Genomic DNA, 11,375 nt, shown 5'->3' on the forward strand with positions numbered 1-11,375 from the left:
CTCCTTTTCTTTCTTCCCACTGTCCTGGTTAAATGTGAGCTCTTTCGCTTGAGTGAAACACAAACGAGTGGAATGAAAATACTGAAAAGTGCACCCATGGCCACAGCCAGAATGCACTACGGTTATTTAAAAATAAATAAATAAATGAAAAGAATAGAAGGTCGTGGCGTAACAGAGATTAACTGACAGTACAGGAAAGAAGGAGATGAAGGCACATACTTTCCAGTTTTGGTCGTCGTGATGGTTGGCATAACCTTTTAAACTTACCTGCTCCTCCTGGGCAGGAGTTTGTTTTTCTCTGACAGTGATGTATGCATTACGACTGAGACAACTTTTAGAAGACAAATTATCTTCGGTGTTTGCAAGTGGGCTGAGGACCTTGTGTAACCAAGGCAGTCTCATTTCTGCCCTGTGGATGGGCAGTCTGCAATACTTTTTGTGTTGGAGGGTGAGCTCCCCTTTCTGACATGTTCCCCTAGCTGGCATGATGTCTCTGAAGGCCATGGATGGCATACATCACCCCGAATTAATTCTGTGCCATGTTTCTGCAGGGGAGGATGTTTTCTCACCCAGAGGTACAGGTGTGACAACCAGCATAGCACCAGGTCAGGTTTTGAGCACAGGGGCTGCGTTTCTCCCTGCTCTCAGCACAGGGGACCCTGCACAGCAGAGTGAAATAAACACACCTGAGAGACCAGCCAGGTGCCAGGCTGGACCTTCAGGATTAATTTGTCCCTTAGTACCCAATAGCTTTATTGTAGGAGAAGGTGGGAAGACCGGCTGCTATGCCTGAGACAGACTTTGGGGTGAGATCTTAGGAAAAATCAAATGACCCTCACTACAGACTTCCCTCTTTTGGAGAAGAGGAGCTTTTGAGCTACTTAGGAGATTGCTCGTCTGTGTAACATGACATACTGGTTCCTGCTGGTGGTCCTGCAGGCTCCTGGTTTCACTCTGTCTGTGCTGTGTTTGCGAGTGTCAAAGGGAAGGTGGAAGTTAAAAGGAAGTGGACTGTGGTTTCAGAAATGTCCTTTTTCTACAAAAGGAAGTGAATATGCAAAAATAAAACGCAAACACAATCCAAAATAGAATTGATTTCTGCAATATATATATTTTTTTCAGGTAGTAGTTGAAAACATTTACAGAAGGGAAGCAAAAGTAACAGCAAAGAGCACAAACGCAGGAGAACATGGAGGGAACTGATAGGAAGGGAAGTGCCGCCAGCGAGAGGTTGGTTTGCTTTGCCTGTGGAGCCCCGTGCTCCTGGAAATGCCTAATGCAGGTCCTGAGCTAGCACTGCCAGCACGGCCACCAACCCAAAGAGCCCCAGCCTTGTGGCTGGGAGATATCCCCATACTTTGTGACACAGAGTCCACCTCAGGGAGGTATAGCCCACCCCAGGGGGGTGCAGTACATGGTTCTTGCTTGGCAGAGGAACAAGGTGTTTCTCCTCCCTCTAAAACACAGCTTTGAGTGGTGCTGCCACTCAGGGGCTTTCAGGCCTGTCCACATCCATCCAGGTGGGTGGACGTGGGGGACACCCTGGGCACACCCCTCAGACCTGCAGGGAGGCCACAGCCCTCTCGTACATGCGCTCCAGGATGCGGTGGATGCTGGCAAAGCTCGGCCGGTCAGAGGGCAGCTTGCTCCAGCAGAGGCGCATCAGGTTGTAGAGCTCCAGAGGGCAATTGTCTGGGCAGGAGAGGACGTTCCCGTCCCTCACGTAGTAGATGACCTCCTCGTGAGCCATCCCGTAGTAGGGCTGCATGCCGTAGGAGAAGATCTCCCACAGCACCACCCCGTAGGCCCACACGTCGGACTCTGTGGTGTACCGGTTGTAGAAGATGGACTCGGGGGGCATCCAGCGGATGGGGATGGCGTCGTTCTCGTTGGCTTTGTAGTAGTCGGCCGAATACATGTTCCTCGAGAGGCCGAAGTCGGCGATTTTGACCACCATGTTCTCCCCCACCAGGCAGTTCCTGGTGGCCAAGTCCCGGTGGACAAACTTGCGCTCGGAGAGGTAGGCCATGCCCGCGGCCACCTGCTTGGCAATGCAGAGCTGGCTGGTGCAGCACAGCGCCAGGGGGCTGGGGAGGCAGACCCGCGCCTCCAGGCCGCCCTGCTGAGCCAGGCTGCAGAGGTTGCGGGGCGAGCGGTCGCGCAGGTACTCGTTGAGATCCCCGTAGGCCATGTACTCGAACAGCAGGCACATGGGTTTCCCAACAGCGCACACACCTGCAAGAAGAGAGACGCACCGCATGGGTCGTTTGGGGAGCAAAGAAAGGTTCTGCTGTGGCAAGACGCAAAAAAAAAAAAATCCAAAAATACTTACGCAAAGTAAGTATTTTCAAGAATGTGTGTGGGGGCAGAGGGAAAGGTGAAGCATGCAAACACCGTCAAGTTGCATCAGGTCCCTTTGTGTCTTTGAAGCTCCTTCACCAAGGATCTAATGCTGAACTCTGTGCAGGACGCTAACAAGTCATGCAGCTGCTTGCTTTGTCTGGGCATCCAAGGAGGAGGATATATATTTGGAGCTATGTTTAATTAAGAGCCTAAACCTGGTTAAACTGGCATTAAGAGGAGCATTGTCTCTTCCCAGTTGCAGCTGGAAGGACATACTTTCAGGAAGAAATTTTATAGTTCCAATTACAGTATTTTTTTTGTTTGTTTTAGTTATTGCATTTATACTAGTATGTGTGTAAAGGCTACACATATATAGTTAGACTTCAGATGTAATCACAAAACAACATTTTCAGGGACATGTTCAAGAGTACATTGGGATACCTGAATAAAAGACACTCCTGCTCCATATTATTCAGTTGTTGGTTTTTGTTTGTTTGTTTGAAAACTGCACATGCAAAAAATGTTGTTTGCAGAAATTACTTACAGCATGACTGACTCTCATATATGAAAAAAAAGAGAAAAAAGTCAAAGAAAAGGCAGATATCAGAAAGGAGAGATCTGCCACATCTAACAGATGCAGAACCTAGTTCCACTGGTGGACATGTGCTTGGTCCTACACCAGCTTTACTAAGGGCCATAATCAGACAAGGACCCCACTCGCACCATGCAGCAAGATTGATGTGACTCAGCTGCAGCATGCTAGTCTGTAGAAGGTGTTTGCCTTGCCTTTTCCAAAGTTTTCTGATGACCTAGTCATGTTTTTCAGATCAGGTCCACCAATTAGATGCACCTAATATATATGTTTTATATGAAAAATTTGAAATCAGAGCCTCTCTCTACTGCATTAATATCATCGGTGCGTGCAAAGACCACCAGCTTAATATACAAATTTCCAAACCCAACTTTTTAACCAGTTTTACTGACGTAAAGTCAGTTTTAGAGGTAGGCAAAATTATTTGTGTGCCTGCTAGTAACTCGCCAACTAGCAAAAGCCAGCATTTGAAGTGTATGTGTTTTGCTTCCTTTGGGCCATTCATTTAGTAATTGGTGATCCAACTTATTGCGAAATCCAAAGTTCTTGTTGATGACCTAACACTTGAATCTTTGAGAAAAAACAGATATCTGTTCCCAGCATGATAAAATCGGGATCTGACAAGCGTGAGGAGTGTGTGAGAGCTTTATCGTCTAAGCTGTGCTCAACAATGCGGCTCTTTTCCCCACGCCCGCTCAATGTGAGACCAGTTTGTTCCTGTACCTTTGCCCTTTCCTGACCTACAGTGTGTTGACAATAAACACAATGTTTATTTGCATTTGGGGCGTTTCCTGATGTTGTTTTCCGTTGCCAAAGTACTTATATCAACCCAGCTTTCCTAAACCTGGGGTTTTTGCATTTCCAAATTTGGTGGAGCTTCCTATTGAAATAACTTAAGATCTCAGCTGCTTGTTGACAGGGATCAACCCTTTGAACCCCAAGTAGGACTGCCAGGTGAAGGTGGATGGCAACATCCATTTCATTCAGAAACTGAAAATTTACTGAAATAAAATCTGGTCAGCAGCTTTCTTTACAGAGGAATGAAGTATTAGCCAAGCTGTGGCACCAAGGCTTGCTAAAAAGCCCAATAAACCAGGGTTTCCTTTTAGCTGGGAAGGGAGGGGAAGGAAGGGACTGTTTTTGCGGTTGGCTTTTCTGTTTTGTTTGCTTCACTTTGTTTTTTTAATGCTGGTGAGTGTTCAGACATGACAATAGTAAGTGGAACCCATAAAACTAACAAGACTTGTGCCTGTTTTTTTGTGTTTTTTTTTTTTTTTTTTAAATACCCACAAAATAAATCACAGCTCCAGGAAGCTCATGTCTTCCTTGTAAGACATCCGCCCTGATATTATGAAACTGGAAGCAGAGCTATGCAGCAAGATGGTCAGCAGCATGCTCTAGCACAGGATGAAGAGGGTTTGTTACAACGCACCGTCCTGAAAAAGCAGCAGTGTCAGACCTACTTTTTGAGATTTGTTCTGGTGGGGAATTTAGCAGAGCATGCAGTGGCTCACAGAAAAGCTCACCCCTTTTGTAAGAGGCATTTCCTCTTGCAGAAGAGACCGCTTGCATTCAGGACTGGTCATGCACGTGTGTTTGCCCTTGTGCCCCTAGCAAAACCCCAGCATATTTGCAGGATGGGGTACCCCATACATAGGCACCTCGTTCAGATACCTAAAAGCTTGACAATGTTCGGGTTGTCAAATTCGGCCATGAGGGCTGCCTCCCTCTGGAAGTCAGCCTGCATGTCTGCGGATGCTTCCTCCTTCAGCATTTTCACTGCCACCATGGTGAAAGGCTCGTACGGCAGCAGCCCCGGGGCCCTGGGAGAGAGGAAAGCAAAGGTGAAAGGTGCACATACACCAAATGCAGTCTCTGTTTCTGGTGCGAAATGATGGAGACAAAAAACAAGGTGGAAGCATTCGGCACTGACCGAAGGATTGATCTTACCAGGAGTGAAAAATAAGCATATTTTATATGAAAATGTTGAAAGAGCCTCCTTTCCCACACACAGCACAGTGGTGGCATTGGCATATCTAGCTACTATCAGAGAATAAATAGTAATTATAGTACATTCCCCAGGTTTTGTAGGGAAAATAGCCTTTTGCCACTGTTCAGGAGGAGCAGGGTGGGTGGAATACACCTGTAATTTAGCAAGTTTTGAACCCATTAGCTAATTTCAGCTGAATTTAACAGGGTGGAGCTGATATCTAGCACATAGCTATGTTCCTGCAAGTTTTGTGGAAACAGGTGATGAGACAGAAGGGAGAAAGCATATACGTGTCGTGTCTGAAGAACAAGCTCGTGCACCAATACATGCTGGACACTGGTGAATCTTCAGCTTAAGAGACACAAATCCGGAAACAGAGCTTCCTGACTTGGAACAAGCACGGACTCATTTTATTTTTTTATCCACAGGTTACTCTGCCCTCAGCGAGTTTGATTAGGCAGGCTTGCCAAAGATGCAGGGGTAGCTGTTCCCAAAGCACAGCAACGTTCTGCGCTTCAGACACAGGTCAAACCTCGGACACACATTTCGTTGCCCACGCCTACTCTGCCCAGGGGTCCTGCAGTTGAGATGCACGCCTTAAAAGCAGACAGAGCCCGTGGAGAGTGGCACCTAGTCATGTTCCGTGCTCCTGCCTGACTGCCCTCCTGCTGCTCAAATGCCAGGTTACTTTACTGCTCAGTAGCCCCAAGAGGAGGTTCCAATTTCCAAAGCAAACTTCCAGTTTCCTTGTCATCTACTCCAGACATATGGCACTTGCAACAGATGCGCTCGGATGCTATAAATGTCAAATGTCAGATGGTGGCAGGATGCCCATCTAGAGAGGAATTTCACAGGCAGCCAGATCGCAGCTGAAGGGCTTGGGTGAGGAGGTCCAGCATGCCGGGGTGGAGGAGCAGGCTCCACATTTGTCTGCTACAGCAAAATGTCCTCCTTTTTTCACCCTGTGCTGGCAGCAAGGTTCCAGTCTAGTAGGAGAGGAGATGTCTTCTCACGCACCCACTGCTGCCTATCCTCCCTGCCTGAGAAAGTCAGCAGCAATACCCTGAAGAAACCAGCAGGGCAATTAAAAGTAAAAAGAAGAGGGCATGTATCTCGGCCAAGCAGCCTCACTGCAGATTCCCACTCATGACTGGCTAGCAGACCTAGCACAGTGCCAACAGCTTCATATTGCACGCTTTGGAGAGAGAAATTCACCCCGGGCCAAAGCCTGAAGTAGACCCATCTATCCGCTCTCCGCTGAAATCCTGTAGTGTAAACTAACCTAAATGCGACTCAAGTGAGATTAAGTTGCACGGAGCCTTTTGCTGGGCATTCAGGCTACAGCACGTAACTCCACCCTCAGCGACTCATGTTAATAACTCATGTTAACTCCTTCAGCCCAGTCCTGACAGATCTGGGGACATCGCGCTGAGTGGGAAGAGAGAGGGGCTCTGTGTGCAGTCTTGGCCGAGAGCTGCTGAAGCTGAACTCCTTGGTGCCCAAAAGACACTGTTAGCAGAATGGGATGGGCACACGTGATCACTGGGAAGCTGTGGCTTCTGTAATTGAACAGGACAGTTCAGGCTCCAGGACAGAATGTGGAGTGTTTAATAGAAAAGTGGTAATTTTCTTCTAGAAATAGGAAGCATCAACAGAAATTACCCTGGGTTTCCACTCTAGTGACTCCCCAAATGCTTAGGTGAGATACCCCAGTTTGTGCACAGGATGGACAGCAGCTGTCCTCAGTTTCTTCACCATCAATGGATCTGTGCAATACTGGCAGCATTCTAGGTACCTGCTGTTTACAGAGCCAACCAGCAGGGCAAACAGAGATTTTTGCCCCCAGTCTACCTAAAGAGGATGTCTGACTTTAGGTTTCCAGACAGACCTTCTTTCCAGAACAGTAACTGTGAAAAAAAAAATGAGGAGCAGATTGAATCTGTATTTGAGATTGCATCCTGTCCCACATCTTCCTCAGCATCACAGCTGGGCAGCTTGTTAGGCCGTTAATTGGTGTCATAAACATCTAACGAGGCAGGTGGAGAACTACCTTTACCCTCTCCTTTGGAGGGAAATGTTGGGGGGGGGGGGGCAGCACAGTGTTCAGAACAGGCAGTGGACTGTTTCATTTGGTTTCTTTAACATCCAAAAAGCTTTTCAGCTACATTTGAGACAGCAGGTCAAAGAAACATCCTTTGCACTTGAAAGAATATGAGGATACCTGTGATGGAGAAACTCCTGCCACCTCGATCTCTGAGCTCACAGCTCTAGCCTGGCCCTTGGGGCAGCCTTGTCTCCCACAGAGATGACAAGCTGACCCCAAAGCCTTTGCAATGGGGGTCCACGAGTCTTTGGTGCTGGTAAAGACCCCACATCCAGGGCACTGGGCAACCCTGGCCTTCAAGCTTAGTTTGGGGCATGCAGCTCCACCTCTGGGAGCAATCTGCATGCTCATCTACATTGTCCTGCAGAGGACTGGTGCTCTGGAGGTGTGCAGATGTCAACATGGTCCTCCCAGGAGCAGGAGATCCTGAATTGGCCACCACGACCTGGTTAGGACAGACCTGAGCCAGGTCCCATATCTCGTTTTAAAGACATCTGTTGAGGTAACTGGCTACTTCCTCAACCTTTCCAGTGTGAATGAGCCCTAAGCGGACATGGCAGCCTTTCAGGAGGAGCTGGTAAATGATAGCCAGACACTTCCTGTCCTAACATGTTGCTTGACCCAGGAGTGAGTAAACACTGAATCAGGACTCGCAGCAAGCCAACTGGCAAAAGCATCACTGGCATCGTGCGCAGAGCTGTGTTTACAGGAGAGGGAGAAACATGAGACCAGGAGAAGTAAAAGGGTTGCTAAACTTAGCCTGAGATGTCCATTTAACACATGCAGACAAGTACATTTTATCCATCTGCGACGGGAAGGCAAAGATTTGAGCTGGGGTGGTGTCCGTCACCTGGAGGGATGCGCGGCTGGTGCTTCTGGATGTCAGCGCAGCAGTCTCTGATGGTCTGCCAGTGGTGCACAGGAATGTCAGGGGATGGAATTTTCCCCAAGAATATAACGCTTCAGAGTGGTTTCTGATAGAGATTTTAATAAAAATAAATAAGCCACTCAGAAACAGTATTTCTGGGGCTCCTTCCCTGAGCCCCAAAAACCGGGTGTTTCAGAGGGTATGGTACTCTGCATGTTGCAAAAACTGGATACGATTTTGTTGCTTGCTTTTTTTTTTCCTATTTTTTCTTTTTCTCCCGTTTTCCACTGACAATAGCAAAAAGGTTTAACTAAAAGGAATTACAGCACTGGGGTGGACGAAATCCACATGGAAGCTCTCTACACCACTTTAACACTTGCTTAACCTGGCGCTTCAGTGACACTTCAGTTCCCTTCAAGAGGTCCTGCTCAAGGTCGGGGAGAGCCACCTCCAGCTGAGGAGGCTCTGGGTAGCGCTGAGGCTATCTGGAGGTGCTGGTGCAGGCGATGCTCTACGGGAAGGCTGCACTCAGTGGGATGCCCTGAGCACCAGGCATTGCACACCTGCACCGGCTTGCCTGCACCAGCTGTGACTCAGTCACCGCAACTTTGCTCTCGACTCAAGTTTGGATGCATTTGGCTCAGCCATCCAAGCTAACAATCAATCACAGGCTAAGCATCTGTGATTTTCCCACTGTGCGCCCTTTAAACTTTGTTATTTTTAGCTCCCTCTACATTAAATAAAAGTACGCCTGCATTTCTTCCACATCCCTTCATTAGGAAAAAAATCCGTCACATCTATTGAAATGGTTTTGCTATTCTACCAGCATTTTAACCAGCCCATAACTAATTTCCCAGTGGATACATCCACAGCATAACTATAAATGTTGAAAATATCTGCACTTATGGCTGCTTTTTGCATGGAGAGTCCTTTGGTTTTGAAGTCACTGGGAGCAATTCGCCAGGCAGGCCATGGTGCACATCAGGACTCTAATAGTCCCTGCCATTTTTTGTCATCACACACTACTCCAGATACAGTGACAAAATGAGCTACGTCCCAGACTCATTAACTGTAAAGGACTAAGAAAACCCATCCCGAGCGAAATGGAACACTCTGTCCACCTTCTTTCAGGAGTTTGGGCTGGGATTTTCCAAGAAGAGCAGACTGGCCAAATGCTGACCTGCAGGCATTGCAGACTGTCAAGGGTAACGAGATGCCTTCCATCCACCCAGTCTAAGCAAGTTTGGGTTCATCCCTGGGTTCTCAATGAAATGTTTTTCACATGTGAAGAAGAGCATGACCTCACCTCCCAGGAAATTCAACAGAATCTGTGGCTCATCTAATGCCTTAAATTTAAACAGGCAACAGTGGTTGTGATTTCCAAGAATAAAGTCTGAATAAGCAAAGGGGACACACACACACACACACACACACAAAGGATTTTGGCTTAAGTAGGTCGGATTTTTAGGGGATTTTTGGTTTGGTTTGGTTTGGTTTTGCCACTAAATCAAATGTAAACTGGGTGAGGACCTAACTGCAGCATGACACATTGCCCTCTGTGGTAACTACTGGCCAGTGTTGAGTTTGTAATGGAGGACAGCACACACCGACGATTTGCACATACTGGGAAATGCAAGCATTTCACAATAAGTCACATGCCACATGCAATACTCTTTGAAAAAAAATAGGGATGATAAATTTAGCTAAGCTGTCACACCAGACTTTGGTATGTGAGTTTGACACAGTATGTACTAGAGAGAAGTACAGGAGACTCATTCTTGACAAAAGTTTAACAGATATGAGTGGAAAGCAGTGGACAAGACAAACAATTATTCAAGCCTCAGCTTAACTGTTGGGCCCTTCTACCAATTTCAGTTTGAGTAAATGAACAAAGGATTTCTGGTGTCCAGGCAAATGGATGCCCAACTCCTGATTTTTCCCAGATACCTCCAGATAGAGAGGACTCACACGTGGACTGCTTACCTTGCTTGGAAGACTCTCCCAAATGCTCCTTCCCCAATATCTCTCACGTATTCAATATTGTTCCTGGGATACTCCAGGCTGAGTAGTTTCGGATTAAGGAGAAGGGGCATCCGCTGGTACATGGGGTTGGGGTGCAGCCGGTCCAGGAGGAGTTCGGAGGGCAGAGTGGTGAGCGTCGGTGTTTCTGACTCTCTGAAACAACGGAGCAGTTGTTGGTCAGAGTGTGCATGGCCCCTGACCAGGAGATCAACATCTGCACCTCTGGGGTTGGCTTCTTCCAGGATGGAAAAAGGAGGTACGGCAGGGCTGCTGAAAGAGCCTTGCAGCAGGGTCTCACGTCATTTCCCCAAAATAGCCACCAGGCCACCTTCTGCTCTGACACAGGCACTCCTCAGAGCCTGCACTGGTGCAGCCACAGACATAGGGAGGGCTTCTCCCTCCGGCAGGCAGTTGCAGGACTGTGCTCTCAGAAGCAGGCAAGCCATGTTTCAAAGCAGCATTTGTTGCCTTGGGTTAAGTCCTGAGTTTTACCTTTTTTTGTTTTTCCATTGCTTTCGTCGACGGCAGCAAACGAGCGTGACAATGCCGAGGATCACGATAAGGGCAAAGCTGGAGATGATCGAGATGATAACAGTCATGGAGTATGTAGCGGAAAAGGATGGAGGAGGGGGGAGGTTTGGAAACTCTCCATTTGGTTTTCTTGTTCCTAGTGATAAGGATGCTGTAATGTAAACGAAATCAGAAGATTATGACACTTTTATAGGGTTGGGGCTTTCCCTCAAGAGGTACTTGTGGAGTCCTACTGACATTATGGATACAACTGTATGACTGTATGAGAGGATCATACTAGGGAACTTTGGTTTACAGGAAGCAGAACACATTTCTGCTTACCAGATGTTAAAGTCCAGGACCTAATAAAGACCTAATTACAGTTCGCATAGAGCTGGGAACCCAATTTTGATAAGGAATCAGACAGTTAGAAAGAATTACAGGTGGGAGGTGCACTGGTGGTCTCAAAGCGTTCAAATAAGCTGAAGTCTGTATTAGGAAGGAGCAAAGGTCCACAATGTGAGCCACAATACATCACATGTCCTAGAACGAATCTGCAGAAAGGAGTGTAAGACCAAGGCAAGTACACATTGATATTTCCTGGATACCTTGCCTCCAACAACTTGCATCTCGGTGTCTTTATGGGTCAAATACGGTAAAGTAGTGTAAAGCACATTTAGCTCTATTTTTAGGGGGGGGAAATCAAGTAGCCCCCTGCCAAGTACTTTTGAGCCATTCTAGAAAACGTTAATCTGTATGTGCATATATATAATGATTGAGAACAGAAAGAAATTTAAACTTTTCTTTTTAAGGCCAGTGAAACTGGTACTGACTTGTATTCTTCTATGCCCACAGTGCCTTTATTCTCTGTGCAAGTGAAATTGTCTTGTTTCCAAGCCCTGAGATCCTAAAAATTGATGAAATACTAAAAATTTGTAGCTTTGAT

General features: G+C 47.1%; 1 protein-coding gene across 1 annotated transcript in view; it reads right to left on the reverse strand.

Moving 5' to 3' along the window:
* Positions 1-208: 208 nt before the first annotated feature.
* Positions 209-11,375, reverse strand: part of MUSK (muscle associated receptor tyrosine kinase) — a 55,782-nt gene continuing 44,615 nt past the window's right edge. Inside the window, exons 13-16 of the mRNA XM_080574556.1 lie at positions 10,412-10,601; positions 9,881-10,072; positions 4,610-4,758; positions 209-2,235 (exon numbers count right to left, since the gene is read on the reverse strand). Of these exons, the coding sequence (XP_080430682.1) occupies positions 1,556-2,235; positions 4,610-4,758; positions 9,881-10,072; positions 10,412-10,601 (1,211 nt within the window). The 3' untranslated portion in view covers positions 209-1,555. The remainder of the gene's footprint in view (positions 2,236-4,609; positions 4,759-9,880; positions 10,073-10,411; positions 10,602-11,375) is intronic.

This window comes from Anser brachyrhynchus (assembly GCF_964034855.1).
Source record: "Anser brachyrhynchus genome assembly, chromosome: Z".
Classification (NCBI taxonomy): domain Eukaryota; kingdom Metazoa; phylum Chordata; class Aves; order Anseriformes; family Anatidae; genus Anser; species Anser brachyrhynchus.